The following is a 22017-nucleotide window of genomic DNA, read 5'->3' on the forward strand; positions in this document are numbered from 1 at the left end:
TCTCTCTGCATCTACTTTGTCTATAGTCACTTTAAAGGCACCCACAATAGTTAAGTTGTGTTCTGAATGCTGTTTTGTCTCAAAATTTTCTCCACCCAACTAATCAGTCTATTGAGTGAATGTAGCCTCACTCATATTCTCAAGACACAGACTGTAGCAGACATCTTTTCCAGAAGTCATACAAACGACTTCAAAGCTAACTCCCAGTGGAGGGCTCGTTTGCATCTGAGACCTTATGAGTACAATGTTTACCAGCTGCGTTTCTCCTGGCATCTGGGTCTTCCACCAGAAGCTCTGCTTATAGAAATTTAAGGCTCTTCTTAAGGGTTTTCCCAACTCTTTCCACATTCCCCCCGTAAGCTAGTTTCAAAGGTCTGAGAACCAAATGGTCATGTTTAGTCACAGAAATGACCCCATTTCTGGTACCAATTTCTGTATCAGCTCAGTGTTGTTGTGACCAAATATCTATCAGAAATAACTTATGGTAGAAAAGCTTAATTTGGCACATGATTTCAGACAACTTCAGTTCATAATAGCAAGAAAAGCGTGATGGGACATCTCTGTAGGTTGGGAGCACGTTACTGGGGCTCCTCAGATCATTGTGTCAGACCAGAAGCAGAGTAAACAGGCCAGAGCAAAGAGAATGCGCAATCAGTCTTCCAAGGCTCATCTGTAGTGACGGACACTAGTCAGGTCCTATCTCTTAAAGGCTACACAGCTTTCAAGTAAGTTTCACAAACTGAAGACTATTTGGATAGCTTGTGAAGGACATTCCAGATTCACACTGGTTGATTCCTCTTCTTGTGTTGTGCAATCAGTCTTGCCAACTGCCTTCTGTTGAGGACTCACACTTTCCAGCTTGTGTCTTCTTGATAAATGGTTCTTTTCTCAGCTTCCTGTACATTCTTATGCTATGGTCTGATTTCCAGTATGGCTCATTTTGGCCTGGTTGCTAGGTTTGCATCATTATGATAAGAAGGATTCCATGGAGATCTTATAAACAGGATGTATTTTGAAATAGATAAGTATCAACAGAATTGATGTTCCAGGAAGGCTGACTCCCTGAGATACTGTAAAGCTTCTCTTTCAATGCCTTCTGATATTTATGCATTCATCAATTCCTTTTCTAACTTGTATTCCTTTCTTTTTATTTAATTTGCTAGCATTGAGATTCACATTTGGGGGTATTTTAAAACAATCTTTAATGTCAATTTGCTACCTTATTCTGGGAAGAGAATACAAAGTGTCAAATATAGGCATGTAATTAACATTTCCTCAAGTGTCATTAGACACCATTATGTTCTCAGCTTTGATACATTTATTGAAGGAACTAGACTCAGAATTTTTCACGAACGATGCATGCTCCATGGTCATCCATATCGATTTATTTTTTTCATACCAACAGAACAAATGTGGACAATGAAAACCCTAGCACAACTCTAGGATCTTATCTCTCTCAGGCCATACTTGCCTCGGGTGCATGGTTTTATTTAATCTCTCTTCTTCTGTTCTCTCCTTGTCTTATAAGCTGATATTAGGAGGCTGCCTGTGGTGGAGTGAAAGAGAAGAAAGAAGTAACACAGCAACAAGCATGGCTCACCATGGGCACTGTAGTTATCACTTCTGTATAGGAACACAGTACATCATCTAGAGAGTATAGATAAGCACAATGGTTATCATTGTCATTAGATCTAAAGAGACAGAAAGACGCAGCCTGGGGCAGAGTGGTGGAGAATTTATCACCTTGAGACCTAGTGCCAGGGAGGGAGTGAAAGAAGAAATGCCACGGCCCCTCTTTCTTTTTTCCCTCCTGTTGAAACCCCATTGGGACACGCCACTTACCACTAGCCTCTGGGGCAGGAAGAAGGAAAGATGTAAGAGGCACAAGGGAATTTTCCAGCAGAAAGAGAATCATGTTTTAACTTTATTTCAGATTGGTGTTATAGGATTTCTTATTCTTCTTTTTCATCTTCTACTGCCTTTGCCAAAACTCTAAGGAAACAGGACGGTATTTCTATCTTTTTATGTGACTAAATGATGTCTTTAATTTCCAGTAGTTAACTCAAAATAGTTATTATCTTATATTTTCATTATTTGTTTGTTCTTTCTGTACATGAATTGGTGAAATTCCCTGAGAAAAAAAATGAGCTTCTAATGGGCATTCATCCTTACATAGTGAAAGAGAACTTTGACTTGGAAGAATACAGCCTCTCACAGTCCACTCTGGAGCAGGTGGGTAATTTTAGTGGTTGTATATCATCCTAAAAATGTTAATAGCTGAGGAGATGGATCATTGGATAAAGCACTTTCTGAATAAGTGTGAGGACCATAGTTTGAATCCCTAGAATCCACACAGAAGCCACGTGAGCACAGCTGACTCCTGTAATCCTAACACCAGGGATGCGGAGGTAGAATCCTTAATTAGGGCAAGCTGGCTGGATGGACTAGCTGATTGGAGATCTCTAGGTTTCAATTGAAAGTCCGCGCCTCTTTAATAAAGTGTGGAGAGCAACTGAAGAAGACATGTGACATCTACTCCAGTCAGTCAGAGATCCCTGCACACACACATCCCAACATCCATGTGGGCATGAATGCATACACATCACATCCAAGTAAAAAATCAGAACAGGCAAATCTTAGGAAGAACACACAAATCTTCGCATCATTTGCAGAGGTAGAAGGTAGGATGGTGCGCCTCTCATTTCTTTCTTCATTCATTCTCTTTTGCAGGTCTTCCTGGAGCTCTCCAAGGAGCAGGAGCTGGATGACTTGGATGAGGAACTAGACTCCTCGTTGAAGTGGAAGCTCCTCCCACAGGAAGAGCCTTAAAGTTTCAAATATTCTGTTTGTCTTCAAGCTCACGTCCTTTTGAAAGGCAGTATTCAGTAGCATCGACGCGTCTTAGTTATCTCAGATGTAGGGTTAAGTATTTTTGAAACCCATGTCAGAATTTCCTTGAGTAATATTTCTAACAGTGGTGACCAAAGTAAGAACAAGTTAGAACACACAGCCAGGGCCCCCTCAACCAAGTCATGGTTCACACAGTATGGAGTTTTTAAATGCATTTATAATAGTAGTTTCTGAGTCAGCTGTAGAGACTGGTTGACCTTCTTCCCTCCACCCCCGAATTTCAAAACACTGACTGTTTTCTTTCCTTATTGATTAGGTAAGGTATAGTTTAAACAACATTGATTTTAGGGAGAAGATCGTCGACTTCCCAACAGCATGGTATTTGTTTTTCGTGAGCCACATTGACAGTTTGTATACTTTGGGTTACAGAGAAGGGTTTTGTCCATTGTGACTACAAAAACAGCTTTAAAGTTGTGGGAGTAAATACTTGCAATCATTAAATGACTGAGTGCAAATTTACAACACATCTGAACTATTTCTGAAATTTAGACTTTTTTAAATGATGCAAATGTATATTTTTAGGCAAAACGACTAGCTTTGCAAGTCTTTATTTATCAAGTCTGTGTATACTAAGTTCTATCTACTGTAACCTCAGTGCAACTGCCATAAACTCTATGAGATTTTTACTACTTTTATTTTTACCAGTTATCCAAACATTTACAGGCAGTTATGAGAAAAAGTTGACCTTGATTATAGGGTGTGTGTTGTGCATGTGAACATGAACTGCCGTCATGTCATGAGAAGTTGTGCCCTAGATCTTGAACAAAGGCTTCAAGTCTTTAATTCTTAAAAAGAGACAATAATGCTGGCCTTGGAAACGACAAATTAATTGATATAAGTCAATACCTAAAAGCACTTTACTGGGGCCAGAAGAGCAGCTTAACAGTGAAGGCTGATGACTTTTAAGCCTGGTGAACAGAGTTTAATCTTGGGGATTGTAGAAGAGCCATCCCTCAAGTTGTTTTCTGACTGCCAAACACATGAGCCGTCATGCATGTGTCTACATACCTATACTCAGAGCATACAAAAAATGAAATAAAAATATAATGGGCTTTATTGTGGTGTTTTCTTATGTATTTTGTTTTTGTTGATACTTCTTTATTGCACCCCTCCCTTACCCCTGCACTACTCTCTGTAGCTCCCCTCTCTTACCCCTGCACTACTCTCTATAGCTCCCCTCTTTTACCCCTGCACTACTTTCTATAGCTCCCCTCCCTTACCCCTGCACTACTCTCTATAGCTCCCCTCCCTTACCCCTGCACTACTCTCTATAGCTCCCCTCTCTTCCCCCTGCACTACTCTCTATAGCTCCCCTCCCTTCCCCCTGCACTACTCTCTATAGCTCCCCTCCCTTCCCCCTGCACTACTCTCTATAGCTCCCCTCCCTTACCCCTGCACTACTCTCTATAGCTCCCCTCCCTTACCCCTGCACTACTCTCTATAGCTCCCCTCCCTTCCCCCTGCACTACTCTCTATAGCTCCCCTCCCTTACCCCTGCACTACTCTCTATAGCTCCCCTCCCTTCCCCCTGCACTACTCTCTATAGCTCCCCTCCCTTCCCCCTGCACTACTCTCTATAGCTCCCCTCCCTTCCCCCTGCACTACTTTCCATTTTTCTCAGTGGTATAGCTGCTGAGAAGTCATGCTTGCTTCAGAAAATAACCTTTCACTACACTTGGGCAAAAATCATTAGTTAAACTCAGTGATCAAACATAAAACAAAGATATGGAAGCAGGAGGCCCAGTTTTTGGAAAGAAGGCTTTCAGTGAGAGAGGGTGGGTACAGAGATGACAGGGAAATAAGGGCTGTCAATCACTTACATTCATTATATAAATATATGAAACCATTGAAAAATAGAATTAAAACTCTGTGAGTTCGAGACCAGCCTGGTCTACAAGAGCTAGTTCCAGGACAGGCTCCAAAACCACAGAGAAACCCTGTCTCGAAAAACCAAAAAAAAAAAAAAAAAAAAAAAAAAAAAAAAAAAAAAATTCAATAGCTTAAGTAAGTAAATATTAAAACAGCCCACAAAAGATTTCTCTTTCTAATCTCTAGAGACTAAGGCTAGTATGTGATTATTCCATTGTGTCTGTTCATTGCATGGCACCCTGGATGTTGATGTCATCTCTGTGGGGACAGATGATCTAATCACCTGACTCCAGAGCTCTTTCTGACCAGTGGAAAGGGGAAGCTGCAGACATTCAGAATAGGGGAATGATGCTCTTTGTCTTTGAAAACTACAGTCATGAGACAAGGAATGTAGACATCCTATAACAGAGTAGTTGAGAGGAACAATAAAGAAAACCAAACATCTACAAAATACTCTGTGATATCGAAATAATTGAAATTTTAAAATTGCTTATCATAACAATTACTTAGGATTGCATTGACGATAATAGTAATTCAGGCCAAGGAAAAGCTGTGTTAAAATCCTGAAATATGTGTTTCTCACTCAGGGAACTGACAAACAGTTAAAACCTTTGATCTAAGCCAAGTTCTCTGTCAAGCCAACAGTTTGACAATCTTACCATCTTCATACAAAACAACAACAAAAAAAGAAAACAACAATAAAAAACAAACACCCACACACAAAATAAAAAATAAAACGAAAAGCCCAGTAGATTTTCTTCTATAGGAGTTTTGGGTTTTTGCTCTCAGAACACTTGGTCAATCTACGAAAACAATGACATCAACATCAAAATGGTTTTTAGAACAAATTAGAGAATTAGTATGAAAATGGATTAGTATGAAATATTGTAGAGCAGATGTCACAATAACAGTTTGTTTAGTGTTCATGGCCTTTTGCGTGTTTACCAGAGAGCAGACCTCCCAGTGGTGTGCTGCACAATAACGTAAATAGTTTCTGTGAGGGGCAAAACAAAAAACAAACAAAAAACTCAACAAAGCAGGGTTAGCTCAGTAAAACCTTTGAAGAAGCAAATGTAGCAGACTGCTGGAAGTGAAGGCTCTTCTCAGGGATGACAGCAGCAATTACAGAAGAAAAGGCTGCTTCTTTGAGTGTCTTGGCAGAGAAGCTTAAAGTCAGAACAAAAACGTAGACATGAATTCTTACTGAACAACAACCCCCCACCTCCCAGAGCTTGTGAGTGTATTTCAGTCAGCAATACAAAATGATCTCAGAATTCTGAATAGGTAAAGACTTCAGAGAATGAACTGTATTTACTTGTTTTATAAGTTAAAATCCAACAGGATTCATTGTGTAATCTTAAGGAATATTATCTGCAGTTACAAGTAATTTTGTAGGCTTGCATTTGGAAATATTGTGTACTGATGCCTGGATTTTCATTATTTCTAGCTATATAAGTAAAATAGAACTTTCTACATATTAGTTGAGCAGTGGCTTACGCTTCCCTCCTTACTCATAACTCTGTATTAAAGTAAGGCTTGCTTTACCAAGAGAAAAGGCCCTTTTATGGTCGCCTTAATTCAGATTCTTCATCTCCTGTGTATAGCTCAATGTTGTTCTGAGCCCTATTTTCCAAGCCTCATTATGAGCACATTTTCGAGGTTGAGCCCACTGATTGATGCTGCTAAGACTGTGAACTGATGAAATAGCTAGGATGGATGATGTGACATAGAAAGAAAAAAAAAACAAGATATGATTTCTATGCTGTTCAAAACCTGATTAGATTATCTGACTCAACATTGGAAAGGAAGCTCAGAACTCTGAGAGCCTTGCGTTTTACCTTTTGAAACAGTATTTTATTCTTTGAAATCTGCCAATTTCTTTTTTGAGGGGTGTAGACAAGGTACAAATTTGTATTTTTATGATATTATAACTAGTCAGACAGATAGGGCTAACAATTCTATGCTGTGGGAACTAGCTGAAAGTCAATGAAAAAGACATTTGTCCAAGGGCGGCCATGTGAATTCACTGCTTAGCAGGTCAAGAAAATTACAACCACAATCTTCCTCTAGAAGCAGTCACACTGACTGGGAACCCCCAAAACAGGCAAATAGACTGAACACAATACAGAGGTGATTGAGACCTGAAAGAAATAGAAGCCATTTTCTTGAAGCAGGGAAACGCAGGGATAAACCAAGTCTCTAGGACACTTCAGATATCCTGAAAGTAAGTTCAATTTTGCTTCTGTTTTGTTTGTGTTATGTAATTATAAATGAGATTTCATGTACTCAATGACAAATCTGTAGGGAGAAAATATCTTTGAGAACAGTGACTTTAGTGTTTTTGGATTTATTTTTACATGGTCTCCAGGAAAAGGAACGGTTAATTTTAAAGACATTGCCGTATTTTGTCATTTTAAGTAAAAATGTCTGAATGTACCAGGGATGTGTTAGTGATCATGAGGGATGTAAGAAGGTCTTCTGGAAGCATTTATGGTATGAATCTGAACACGGATCTGCTGTTGGGCTGCAGCTAATCATGCATGTGGCTTAATTGCACAATACTTGGCAGGCATTTCCAATACACTTTCTCTAATCCTGAGACTTGTTTAGAATAACATTTAGAGAAATGCTCATGTATTTCAGCTTATCATTCTCAAGCTTACAGCTTTTTAAGATGTAAGATACTTTTCCTGCACACCTTTATTGGTTGGGTCTGAGATACTGAATCCTATTGAGTCATGTGTCACTTCATTGCAATGGCATTTCCTATGTCCCATCCTTTGTTGTCTGCAGGAGTTTGTAGTAAACAAGGTTTTGTTGTCTGGTTCAGAGAGTCAGTCAGTGACATTCACTCATGCTGAAGCAAAGTCTTCATTTTTATTTGCACATGGGCTAGCAAGCATCTACAATAAGAGAAGGAAGAAAATGCAAGCAAGAAGGATGTCTTAATGAGATTATTTGTTGTATGGAGCGGCGGGCCGCTTCTCACCACCCAGCTAGCTTTGCCTGAAATAATTACACGGAAACTGTATTTTTTAAACATTGCCTGGCCCATTAGTTTCAGCCTCTTATTGGCTAGCTCTTACATATTGATCTAACCCATTTCTAATATTCTGTGTAGCACCACGAGCTGGCTTACCAGGAAAGATCTTAACCTGCGTCTGCCTGGAGTGAGAGAATCATGGTGACTGTCTGACTTGGCTTCTTTCTCCCAGCATTCTGTCTGTCTACTCCACCTACCTAATTTTCTGTCCTATCAGGCCAAGCAGGTTTCTTTATTAGTTAACCAATGAAAGCAACAGATAAGATACAAGACCCACCTCCATCAATTATTTGTACTGCATGACTGATTTGCAATGAAACTCTGGGCTTGGGAGTTAGACTCAGTTCTTCTGGCTACAAGGGGCTGTGCCTGCTTCTTTAGCAGGCTTAAACTGTCCCATCTCTTTAAGAATGTTTAGGTTACCAGGGACCATTCTTGGGAATACTGGACAGTCTGACCTAAAATATTTTTATTTACTTTTTGCTAGTTCTACATTCCCTCCTCCATTTGTCAGTCCACAGGCTTTCTAATATCTTTTCTCTGTAGTAGGAAGGCCGCGTGTTTGTTCCCAGTCGCCCAAACTCCCAAAATAACCACACATAAATTGTATTAATTAAATCACTGCTTGGCCTATTACCTCTAGCTTCTTATTGGCTAACTCTTACATATTAATTTAACCCACCTCTATTAATCTGTGTATCACCACATGGCAGTGGCTTACTGGCAAAGTTTCAGCATTAAACTATACTCTGCTCCATTCTTTCAGGTCCTCAGACCCCAGGTCTCACAGGAACAGATCTGCATACGTCATCAGAAAGTCAACACCAACTCTATGACATTTTCTTGATTAGTGATTAAGATAGGAGAACCCATCTACCAGGAAATAGTGTCATGCCTGGGAAGGTAGTCGTGGGTAGTATAAGAAAAAAGAGTTGAGCAAGACATGAGGAGCAAGCTAGCCAGCAACATTCCTCCATGGCTTCTTCTTTAGTTCCTGCCTTCAGATTCCTGCTCTGACTTCCCCTCAGTGATGGAGTCTGACCTATGACCTAAGAGTTACAGGATGAAATAAACCCTTTCCTCCTCCGCATTGCTTGTGGTCACCATGATTACCACAGTGGTATAAATTCATACCTGGTCCTGGGCTATTGCTGTGACAGAAGAGACCATGTTGTATTGGGGAGAACTGTGGAGTTTAGAACCTTGAGCTAGAAAATCTATGATTTTTATGGATTATTATGGGAATGTGAAAGATAGCACCAAGATCAGTGAAAGTAACAGATACCTGCCTTGTCAAATTTTAGAGAAAAGTTTGAGATTCCCTTAAAAACTACCAGGACTGCTCAAAATCTTTCTCTAGATTTTTAGCTCTCGTCTCTGAATCTTTACATTTAAAATAGGGTGATTTTTTTTTAATTTTATTTATTTATCCTCTCTGTTGCCATTGAAAGCAATTATTTATATCATTCCTTCCTAAAATTAATTCTATGAATCAACCTTGTGATTAGAGAACTTGAATTACTTATAGCTAGCATAATCATTGAAGTGGTTGAAGAGACCTACCGTGCATATGTTTTTCACTTCCCATATTCTTACTCTTCCTTGTTTCTCTTTTGGACTAGTTGCATATTTCATTTCATGTATACCATGGGTTTTTAGCTGCATTGCTTTTATTTCCATATTTATATTTTGTGGTAGTCTAGGGCCAAAGTAATATTGTCACTATTCCCTGTGTGCCAAATTCTCTCAGCTCTGTTTGTTTTTCCAAAACGTATTCTACTTTGTCTTCAGTTTAGATTTACTGTGGCTTAGTGGGAGGCCTACCCTGACTAAACTCTGTATATGCTGAAGAGCTTATTCTGTTATCTGTTTGCTATCATTTCTGATAAGACTGATCTGGTTTTTATATAACTGATACAGAAACAGTAATCTAAAACTGAGAGGTAGCTCAGTTAGTATAGTGCTTGACATGCAAGCTTGTGAACATTAACTCTAATGCTCAGAACCTGTCTGTAAAAGCAAAGTATGCTAATGCATGCTTATAATCTCAGTGTAGGAAAGAGACATAGGCAGATCTCTGGGACTTATTCATCATCCAATTTAGCCTACTTGGGAAATCTCAGGCTAGAGATCCTGTCTCAAGAAGTGAACAACATAAAAGATTGACCTCTGCCCTACACACACACACACACACACACACACACACACACACACAAAATCAATTATCTAAGTCAATCTGCTATATCCTATCCAAAGTCTCGGATACCAGTCAGCTTCTATTTAAAGTTCATGGGTCTGTTGAACATTTGCAAAAGAATGAGATGCAAAGCCAAGTTGCTCAATCCCCTGTAAATCATCTATACAGAGGAAAACAAAAAAAATAAAAAAAAATGAGGTAGGTGATATCAGTGAATAAAATTTACTTCAGCTGTTGCAAAGATTATTAAAATTGGAGAGAGGCCATCTGATTAGGTGAGGCTGTTCCCTTAACTGATCCAAGGATTCTCCAGGAGACATCACCAAAAGCAATAATCGTCAACATTCAGTGTGTATTAAAAAGATTTCTTGCTTCAGCACTGTCTAAACAGCAACTCTTGCTGGAGGATAGGAAGCCTGAGTTGTGATATAAACATAGTGTATAGGATTAATGTTGACTACAGATATCAAGCTGTCATTTGGTTACTGTCTTAGTTAGGGTTTCTATTGCTTTGATGAAACACCATGACCAAAAGGAAAAGGAGGAAAGGGTTTATTCATCTTTACCTCCACATTGCTGTTCATTACTGAAGGAATCCAGAAAAGGAACTCAAACAGGGCAGGAACCTGGAGGTCATGGAGGGGTGCTGCTTATTGCCTTTTCCTCCTGGACTGCTCAACCTCTTTTCTTATAGAACCCAGGACCCCCAGACCAGGGATGGTACCACCCACAATGGGCTGGACTCTTCTGCCATTGATCACTAATTGAGAAAAGGCCTTACAACTGGATCTCATGGAGTTAGTTCTTCAAATGAAGCACCTTCCTCTCTGATGACTCTAATTTGTGTCAAGTTGACACAATACCAGCCAGTACAATTACTTTATAAGAAACCTACCTGAACATATAGGAAGAAAAGTTGTAAATACAATATAATGATTGATCGTCAATTAGTGGAACCCACTCCATCATGGTAACTGTAATCAACTTTGTTAGTTGTCTGAGCTACTGATTAGCATCCACCTGATAGACCAATTTATAGCAACTCATAACCAATGTGGTCAAGCGAATAGCCATTTTTATGTAGATTTTTTCTAGAGTCTCTATTTTGTTCAAGCTGTTACCGATCCTCATTTCAAATCTGGATGCCAATTCTTTCTCTGAGAGTTCTATCCCTCCATTAAAAATCAGAAGGTACTCTTGGCTAGGGGAGCAGAGGCAAGCTAGGAAAAGAATGAGGTGAAAATATACACGTCACTCAAGGCAGGTCTGTACTGCTCTCTTTACTATTCATCTTCAGCCATTAAAGTCGGTGTCCTGACTCTGTTGAGCCTTACTCAGTAGTTCAGCTTGCTCAATCATCTTGTGTTTCTACAGTGTCCTCAAATTTTCTTGGAAAGTGTCTAGAGGTGTTTGTCTAGATCGGAGATTTTTAATTTGTGGGTCCTGACCTCTTTGGCAAACTCCTATCTCCAAAAATATTTATATTATGATTCATAGCAGTAGCAAAATTACAGTTATGAAGTAGCAGTAAAAATAATTTTATCATTGGGGGTCACCTCAACATGAAGAACTGTGATTAAAGGGTCACGGCATCAGGAAGGTTGAGAAACACCTCTCCAGATTGTGTACTGCGAGACGAACAAGTACACTGTCCTATCTGTTGGATTATCACCACTGATAGAAGATTACATCATTTCTTACCTCTAGGTCTATGTTGCTTGATAATAAACCACCTCCCAACACCTTCATGAGTCACATGACTGGGAACGTTGGTAGTGAGTAGAACAAGGAACAAGAGGGGAAAAAAGGAAGAATAAGGATTGAAAGAGAAAAGAATAAAGAAACTTGGACAGACAGAACCTGTTGTGTGTAGACTTCTTTACCCTCAGACTTTTAGCCCCTATTTAGCTTATCTTGGCATCTTTAATTGAACCATGAAAGGAAGTCTCAAAGGCTAGAACTTTAAGGCTCCTGTTACTCCTTAACTCCACCTCACTAGGCATTCAAATCAGATACAGGTTCACTTTTGGTGTCCTGTCCATCTTTCTTTCCACGGATTGTCTCATTTCTTTCCTCCATCTGTCAGATTTGCCTCTGAGCCTCATTAAACAGCCCCATGCAGGTTTCTCCTCTCACAATACCCCCAAGCCTGCTGTGTCTCCCATTAGCCTGATCCCTGGACTTATCCTGAGCTTTGACTCTAGGAAATACAGCTCTGTGTGAGCTCTCAGTCTATGAACACAGCTAGGTCTTCTGGTGAGGACCCACCCACTCCTTGTTACTCTGGATCACCATGTGATGTCCATACATAGCACTTGCTTCAGAAGGCAGGACTTAGAACCAAATTTACAGGATTTACAATGGAGCTACTGACTGTGATTGTCACCCAATCACAACTCCCTGGCATGTTTCCAAGAAAACTGATGAGCACCAGATTCTAAGGACTCTTCCCTCCCATGATTCGTCTTAGATATCCTATTTCCTCCCATGGGATAAACCTGTTAAGAGCATTTACATCCCACAGTTTTCAGAAGAGTTTCAGCAGACCATATTTACATAGTATTGATTGTTGAATTTGCAGAAGATGATGCTGTTATGCACTAAAACATCTTCTGTAAGACATTTTACACTCCCATTTTGGTGTGGGACAATGTTCTATATTCTGTCAATTACATTTTAAATAAACTCTGATTGGCCAGTAGCCAGGCAGGAAGTATAGGTGGGACAACCAGACAGGAAGTAGAGGCAGGTCAATGGGAACAGGAGAATTCTGGGAAGGAGGAATTCCTAGTGTGCAGTTGTGACCCTGCCACAGAAGAAGTAGGATGTGACTGCTTTGCTGTAAAAGGTACTGAGCCATGTGGCTAACATAGACAAGAATAATGGGTTAATATAAGTTATAGGAGTTAATAAGAAGCCTGAGCTAATAGGCCAATCAGTTTATAACTAATGTAGACCTCTGTATGATTTCTTTGGGACTTAATGACTGTGGGAACTGGGCAGGACAGAAAACCCCAACAACACTGTTTAATGAAATACATGTGCAAATTCCCTTGCCAATTACCCATTGATATTTACACTCACACCAGAAAGAGAGAAAGAATGAGTGGGAGAAAACAGCCCACACTCTCATATACATGGCCTTTGCGCAGTGTTAAACTGTCTAAAGCTATGATTTGCTGTTTCTGCTATGGGTAGGAACGCCTATTCTATTCTGCTAATGTAGTCACTGTGGGGGTGAGTTTTGAGGTTTACTATGCTCAAGATACTGCCCAGTGATACAGTCCACTTCCTGTTGCCTTCTGATCAAGATATAGCCAGCACCATGTCTGCCTGCATGCCACCATACTCCCCGCCATGAGGATAGTGAACTAAACCTCTGAAAATGTAACCCAACCCAATTAGAGTTGCCATGATCATGGTGTCTCTTCACAGCAATAGAAATCCTAACTAAGACACCGTCCCAACGTATCTGATCATAAGAATCATAAACTATTTTCTAAAATAAGCAAGCATCGTTGCTAACAGGGGCTGGTGAGAATTTAGATATACTGACATTTAGACTCATATTTGGGATATCATCTGCTAAGTATAATAATTTAAACAAATCCCTCTGTTCCCAACATGTTTATCACCATAAATTCTGCCAATTAATGAAGAAGACATTATCTCTTGTTTTTATTTTCCTGTGACTAAGTTTGCATACCCAACTTGCCTTTTACATTACCTAGAAGGGTGTGGTAATTTAGAATGCCTAGGAATGCAAGGCAGGTTGGTACTTTTCTAAGTATATGTTTGGGAATAGACTCTACAATCCCACCAATATTTAATGGACTGCATTGCTATAGTAGAAACCCAGATACTAGACTTGATTCCCTCCATGTTTATGCAAATCAATATTCAAAGATCAGTAACTTAACCAAAATCATGGGCCATTTAAGAGCCCTTCTGGTGTCCTACTGTCTCATGTATTTCTTATCATCTCTGGCTGCCTCAAGCCCCTGTTAATTACTTGATTTGGAAGACAGCAGGTATAGAAACTCCAGGAACTCCAAACTGTGTCAAAAATCAATCAGATGTGAAATTATACAAATGTGGTGTGAAGCAAAAAGGTAACAAAGTAATATATAATCCCATGTCAAGTTGTTTGCTATCAACAGAAGTGTTCAGTACAAAACTTTAAGATGGAGCTGCAGAGACAGCTCATTTGCTTTCCCAGAGGATCCCAGTTCAGTTCCCAGCACCCACTGTGGGTGGCTCATGACTGCCTCTACCAGTTCCAGGGGATCAGACTTTCTCTTCTGCCCTTTGCAAGCACAAATTCATATGCACATGTGTAAAGAAAAATAAAAGAAGTCTTTTTAAAAAAATTTTTAAAGAGAAGCCGGGCGGTGGTGGCGCACACCTTTAATCCCAGCACTCAGGAGGCAGAGGCAGGTGGATCTCTGTGAGTTTGAGGCCAGCCTGGTCTACAAGAGCTAGTTCCAGGACAGGCTCCAAAAGCTACAGAGAAACCCTGTCTTTAGAGAAACCCTGTCTCAAAAAACCAAAAAAAAAAAAAATTTTTTTTTTTAAAGAGAAAGATTCATTGTGGCCTAAGTCTGTCTAATGACTTCAAGCTGAAAGACATTTAGCCTTGAGTTTGAAGAGAACATTGGGCAGCTGTGGGTGGAAGCAGCACAGAATTACTGGGAAGCAATTGAAAGGTTGTCAAAAACAGATTGTTCTTGCTTCACAATAGGGCACATGGCTAAAAGTGACCTGCTTGACCAAGAGTCTGCAAACATTTCTGCAGTGGTGACGACTCGTTGGCCTTCTAGTTATAGTCTGTGGGTTTCCACTGCGACTCACTGGCCTTCTAGTTACAGTCTGTGGGTTTCCGGTACACAAAGAAAACTGACCAAGTCAACCTCAAATGGAATAGCGTATCAACAACTAGGAAGACAGATCAAATCGAGGGAGGAGTTTAATTGTGTTGTGATTTTGAGAAGGCTAAGAGCAGTAACCCACAAGGTGATAGTTCAAACTGTGCAGAGAGCCTGCAAAGAGAGAATAAGGAAGCAAAAACCAGAAAAATTCCCAGAGTCACTCATTTTCAGACCAGTATCATCCTGAACCAAAGGCCATCTGACTCTTCTTTGTTTTTGTTTTATTTTATGGTTTTGTTTAGTTTGTTTTGCTTGGGGTTTTCTGTTGGTTTCTTTCTTTCTTTCTTTCTTTCTTGGTTTTCGTTTTTGTTTTTTGTTGTTGTTGTTGTTTTGATTTTTTGAGACAGGGTTTGTCTGTAGCTTTGGAGCCTGTCCTGAAACTTGCTCTGTAATCCAGGCTGGCCTTGAACTCACAAAGACCCACCTGCTTCTGCTTCCCGATTGCTAGGATTAAAGGCGTGTGCCACTACCACCTGTCTACCCTTCTTTGCATAGTGGCCATAACCAAAGTTTTTGACCATCCAATATCAGATTTCATTGAAGGTCTTTCATAGGGGCATTTCATTTGTATTTTAATAACTAAAGCTTGCCTGAAGATCAGAGAGTAAAACAGCCACCCTGGTCAGTCTTACAGACCAGGCAGTGGTAACATGCACCTTTAATCCCAGTAGCCACACTAGTTGACATTAAAAACTAGGCAGTGCATGCCTTGAACCCCAGTGTGGATTATATAATGGGAGGAGACAGCTTTCAGACACAGTCTCATTCTGAGATTCCTGGAGGCACGATCACCATTTTGGACTGAGGTAGAGGTAAGAGCCAGTGGCTGGCTGTTTTGCCTTTTTCACTTACAAGTTGAACCTCAGTATCAGTCTCTGAGCTATTATTACTTGGGTTTTAGTTGTTTGTTTGTTTGTTTGTTTGTTTGTTTGTTTTGTAAAATACAGGCCATAGGTGTTGAGTATTTGGCTGCAGCTATCTGGACAATGACGTCCAGTCTGTCATTGATATAAACTTGATATAAACTCTGTGTGTTCCTTTAGAAATGGCCACTTCCTTTGCTTTCTCTGTTGAGGGTTTTGTATAGCAGCAATGATTACAGAGAGATTGTTAAACGAGTAGACATAGATTTCTGAAACAGTCTGCTGTGTGTCTGCTATCTCAAACACAGAAATTTAGAAAGGAGTGTGTTCTGTGGTTCAGAAAGTCCAAAAACCTGAACTCCAGATCTTTTAAGAAAGCCCAGCAAGGCAGAGTGTTGGCAAAGAAATCAAAAAAAAATAAATAAAAAGAGAAAGACAAGGTCTAGGAGGAGAGCAATGACTTCTGGGGGCTAGAATGGATTGAAGAGGTGGATCTGCCCCCATTTGAATTATAATAAACTTGGTGGAACTCTAGAAGGTGAAAGACTGAAACAGTGAAAAGGAAGGAAGCAAGGGGACTCAGTAAGGTACCAGAACCTCTGAGACTGGTGAAGGGTTGCAATTAGCACAAATGCACACAACTAGCACAAATACCTAAATTAAATTTAAAACTCAGACAGCATTAATGCTTCTCTACCCAAAACTCCATACAAGCTACTTCTACTGGCCAATATGTGAAAGAAGATGCTGATGGTTTTCTGTTTCTGTCAAACCTTGTGCCATACTTTGATTTTCTGTTGTAGAACATTGACCAAGCCAAGTTGAGAAGCAAAGGGCTTGTTTCATCTTACAGGTTATAAACTTTAATAGAGGGATGCCAACGCAGGAACCTGGAGGCAGGAACTGAAGCAAAGACCACAGAAGAATGATGCTTATTGGTTGGCTACTCATGTCTTGCTCAGCTTGCTTTCCTCCACAGTCCAGCCTTTGTGTTTAAGCTTGGCACCACCTGGAGTGGGCTGGGACCCTCCTAAATTAACTAACAATTGAGAAAACACCTCACAGACATAGACACAGGCCAATATGATCTGACCAACTCTTAGTTGAGGTTCACTCTTCCTATGTGACTCTGGGCTTCTCAGGTTGACATCTGAAGCTAACTTTGACATTTCACCTCTTGTCAACTTTCTCAACCAACAAAGATTTAAACTATAACCTTCCTTTCATATTTGTCCCCAAGATCTCATGCATGTTAATATCACAGTATAGAATGTAGTATAACTTTACAAATTCAATAATCTTTTTAATTGCAATTTTGTTTCATTTTTTGTTTTTATTTACTTCTCTTAGTTTGAGATTAAAATTACATAATTTCCTCCTTCCTATTCCTCTCTCCACACCCTCTCACATACTCCTCCTTACTCTCTTTCAAATTCATGGCTTCTTTTTTTTTATTAATTGTTGTTTTGCATGTATATATGTATGCCTAAATATGTAAATACAACCTGCCCATTCTTATGTGGTTTGTATGTGTGTTTTAAGGTCTAACCATTTGGCATTGGATAGCCAGGATTCTCTTTCATAGGGAGGACTACTTCTCATTGTAGAGTATTATTTTAACTAAACAAAGATTAGTTATAATTGTATATGCTGCAGAATATTGCTTTAACCGTGCAAAGGTGTATAACTTTTGTTATGTTGTATTTGTTTAATTATGAAAAGCTGTTTTACCTTGCCTGCCTAAAGCACCTGATTGATCTAATAAAGAGCTGAATGGCCAGTAGCTGGGCAGAGAAAGGATAGCCAAGTCTTGTGGACAGAGAAAATAAATAGGAGGCAACATATAGGCTCAATAAAGGGAAGAAGACTGGAGAAGAAAAAGGAGAGAATAAGGGACACACGCAGGACAAGAAGCCAGGCAGATGCCAGCCAACCAGATATAGAAAAACAGTGAAAGTAAGACATACAGAAGTAAGAAAGGTAATAAGCCCCAAGTAAAAGGTTGATAAAGAGAAACAGGTCAATTTAAGTTAAAATAACTAGCCAAAAAGGAGCCTAAACTAGGCCTAGCATTGAAAACTAATAATAATGATGACTTACTCATGGTCTTCTGGTCTCTAACGGGCTTGGAAAGTCCCAATTCTCTGGCTCTGCCATCTACAATACACACAGCTTGTCTGTAAGACTCAGGCCAGCTCCACTCCACACCTGCTTCTAAACTTGGTGGTCATCCCATGACCCTGGTATCTCCAATATCCTATGGTCTCCTCTGGAACCGAGGCTGAGCTTCCAATAGAAGCTTATCTTGGCCTTTGAGGATGCCAAACATCAGCTTCTCCCGATGACCCCTCAATCCTAGGGTTTCCATTGCAACTGAGGCAGAACCTTTATCAGTTGCCTCTCTTGGCCTCTCTTCTAACTTGCCACTCAGTGCCAAAGCTCAGCTGCTCTCCATGACCCTTTCATGCCTTTAAAGCAGGTACCATGTAGGAGGCGATTCAGCATTGCAAAGTTCAGGGGCCAGCTTAAGGTAATTTCTGTGTGTTGACTCTGAGGAAATACTTCTCAGAAGATTGCATCTCAATAATGCTGGTATCTTACTGAGCACTGATCTCTTACTGATAAGCTGAATTTTCAATCCCTCTGGCCAGCATCCTTTATCCCAGAAATCTTTCTAGGTTTCACTTCTGAAGACTGTTCTTTCAAGTATGTCATACAAACAGCCTTGACAGAGTCTTCTTAGGGAGGGATGCTCAAACTTTCCTCTGAAACTTCACAAGCCAGGCCTTATAATCCCTATTTCTCTCAGCATCTTTATCATCCAACTTCCCACACAATGGCCAGTGAGCTCTGAGTACCCAGTGTCTTTTTCAGCCCAAAGGTCCACAATCCTCGCCCAATATAACATGACAAGGTTCTATTGTAGCAAGACCCTATTGGCCAGGACCAGTTTATGTCCTTGTTTGTTTTCTGTTGGTGTGAGAAAACACTGACAAAAATAAACTTGGAGATAAAGGGAGTTTATTTCATCTTACAGGTTATAGTCTGTCATCAGCTGAGGTCAATACCAGAACTCAGTGCAGGAACTTGGAGGCTGGAACCGAAGCAGAGGCCATGGAGAAATGCTGTTGGCTGGCTTGCCTCCCACCCTTCTTACATAACCCTGGCCCATCTGCCTAATAATGGTATTGCCCACAGTTGTCTGGGCCCTCCTTCATTACCTAGAAATTTAAAAAATGCCTCACAGACTTTGCCAAAGGCCAATCATGGCAAGAATTTTTTTAAATTGAATTTCCCCTCTTCTCAGTGTCTCAAGGTCTGTGTCAAGATGACAGCTGGCCCTAACTGTTACATCACAACAACTCAGATGTGTACTCCAGAAGCTTCAGGACAAGAAACTGGCGAAAGCTTCATCTTATACTGTTCCCTTAATTTTGGCTGAACTAATTGTCAAACTATAGAGCTAATGATCATTTAATAAGTCTCTTGAGAAGGCAGAGATCTGCACTCTCCGCCTTAATAATACATCCACGTGGAATCTGGAATCTTAATGGTAATAGGCTTTCTGCCTCCCAATAATAAGTTTCTCCACTAATGCAGTAAGCCAGATCAAGCCAAACTGAAGCAGTATAACAACAGGTGTATTAAGCAAAACAGCTCCATGACTGGTTCTCAGGTTTCAGAGATTGAAGTCAAAGGAGCTGCACCCCCAAACTAAAGCAGGGAGATTTTATAGGTTGTAGGTGAGGGGTGATGATATGGTCATCACAAACTGGGTTGGTGCCCAAGTATGGTCAAAAGCTGAGTAAGCAGGGACTTGGGTGGTTGGCAACTTCAGGGGAGGATGTAATAGCCATCAAGAATGCAGAACTGGGCTTTTCGTCAAACTCTGAGTGAGTGAGGTTTGGAAAGAAAGAAGGAGACAGGAATGGGACTTTCCAGATCATGCAGGGGTGAGCTGGAGGCTCCAACCAAACAAATGGTATTTAAGTTCTATTACCAACTTTATCGGAGGGCAACAAATTACGCTAATATATTAAAATATCTCAATGGGTGCTGGAGCGCTATCATCCCCCTCTGCTGGGGCTTTGTCTTAGTCATTTTCTGTTGCTGTGATAGACACCATGACAAGGCAACAGAAAGAAGGCTTTGTCTGGGTTACAGTTCCATAGGGTTAGATGTCCATCATCATCAGGCAGGGAGCATGGCAGCAGGCACGGCAGGCATGACGCTGGAGCAGGAGCTGAGAACTCAAATTTGGACCCACAAAAAGGAAGCAGAGAACACACTTGGAATGGCATGAGCCTTTTGAAACCCCAAACCCCACACCCAGTGGACACCTCCTCCAATACGGTCACACTTCTTGATCCTTCCCAAACAGTTCCACCAAGTAGGAACCAACATTGGAACATATGAGCCTATACAGGCCAGTGTCATTGAAACCACCACAGGCCCCAAGCTCTTAAACTGATAGACCAAATTGCCTTGAATTCGTGAAAGTTTTATTACACATTTACCATAATATCAATCGTAGGACAAGAGTACTTTTATCATTTAAAGGGACCTAGGTTTTCAAAAGACGGAGAAATTGAGGTCAAAGGTTTGTTGTTTTGTTTTGTTTTGTGTTGTTGCTTTCTCTCAGTTGTTTGTTCTCTTGAAATGCTGGCAAGGACAAATGCAGAGAGCATGGGAATTATTTAGTAGCTGCATGTTGCCCCAAATAAAAACCTCTCTCTTAGATTAAGCATGCCACTATTTTTAAGAAAAAGTTATAGAACTATAACATAACATTCTGGTGTGTGCGCCTCTGTGCTTGTTTTGTGTATGTGTCCATGTTTGTGACGTAGGCATGTCTTTCTGTAGGTATGTGCATTTCTGAATGCATGTTGATAGCCGAGGTTGAGGCCCAGGATTCTTCCTTGACCATTCTTGGCTTAATTTTTGAGATGTTTTCTGTCATTTATCCTAGAGTTCATTGATTCAGCTGGGGCTGGCAGCCAATGAGCTCTGCTCCCCAGCACTGGGGGTTACAGAGGCACACAACCACACCAGGCTTTTTAAATGGGCACTGGGAATCTAAACCCAAATCCTTGTGTTCGCAAGGCAGGCTTTATACTCATTAAACCATATTCCCAACTCCCTAACATTCTCGTTTTTTTTTCATTTATGCCTTCTTGTATGGCAATAAAGGAGCTAAGCTGGCTTATACCAAATATTAAAAACATGACTACATTTGTATAGGGGTAAAAGAACAGAAAAAAAAACAAAGCAATTATATGTGGGAAACACATAATGAGAGGGAAAAATTATGAATAAGAAATTAGGCACATGGAAAGTTATTATTCCATTTCCACAAATGGTTTGGAAAGAGAATGCTACAGTTTCTCAGCATCAGAAGTGGCTAACGGGGTATCTCTAAGGAATTAAGCTCATCTGTCCAGCACATTTCGCAATCAATGAGCACTTGAAGGCGCTGCAGCTGCTGAAGAGCCCTGGGATGGAAGACTGCATCTGGGAGGAAGATCCCACAATCCAGAAAGGAAATGAAGAACACTCTTTGTGGATGGGTAAGGAAATAACTCTATAACGCTGGCATTGTATCAAGACAAGCTTAATTTTTCGATTAGAAAAAAAGAAAAGGCATGCTTGCCCATGAGACCCTTAAATCCATTTGTCTTGTTTCCCAGAACAACCATGAAGAAGGCTTCTGCTAAAAGCAGAGCCTTCTGGGAGCCTTACCTAGGAAAGAGCCTTAACACTCAGTCTGGAGCTGGCAGCAAAGCCCCACAGCTCAGCCACTGGGGTTAGGGGACTCAGCAGGCCAGTGAGGAAAGGAGATGGAAATCTAATAGAGTCTAGACATTGAGAGGTCATAGAAAGAGAAACCATAATCTTTCCCATGCAAAACTGTGATTATGTTTGACTCTTAAATGGCCTCCCAGGGCTGATATTTTGAGCCCTTGGTCCCCAACATAGTCTACATAGCTATCTTGAAGTCTGCGTGGCACGTTTAAGAAGTGTGGTCTACCAGCGGAAGCACGTTACCAAGGGTGAGCCATTAAAGCTTCTCCGTGGTCCTAGACTGTTTTCTGTCCACATGTGTAAGTCGAGTCTGGTACAGCCTTTCTCTGCCATCCTGCCTTCCCCACCACGATGGACTGAACTCTGCTCCAAACCCATGCGTCAAAATAAACACATCCTCCCTGG

The 22017-nt window shown here is 40.5% G+C and overlaps 1 protein-coding gene across 1 annotated transcript in view; it reads left to right on the forward strand.

Annotated features, from left to right (window-relative positions):
* The window catches only part of Abca9 (ATP binding cassette subfamily A member 9), a 71937-nt gene extending 67980 nt beyond the window's left edge, over window positions 1–3957 (forward strand). Inside the window, exons 37-38 of the mRNA XM_041635799.1 lie at window positions 2177–2232; window positions 2731–3957. Coding sequence (XP_041491733.1) covers window positions 2177–2232; window positions 2731–2829 — 155 coding nt within the window. The 3' untranslated portion in view covers window positions 2830–3957. The remainder of the gene's footprint in view (window positions 1–2176; window positions 2233–2730) is intronic.
* Window positions 3958–22017: the final 18060 nt, after the last annotated feature.

This window comes from Microtus oregoni, unplaced genomic scaffold (genome assembly GCF_018167655.1).
Source record: "Microtus oregoni isolate MIOR12 unplaced genomic scaffold, Mior012 000048F_ref0000485, whole genome shotgun sequence".
Classification (NCBI taxonomy): domain Eukaryota; kingdom Metazoa; phylum Chordata; class Mammalia; order Rodentia; family Cricetidae; genus Microtus; species Microtus oregoni.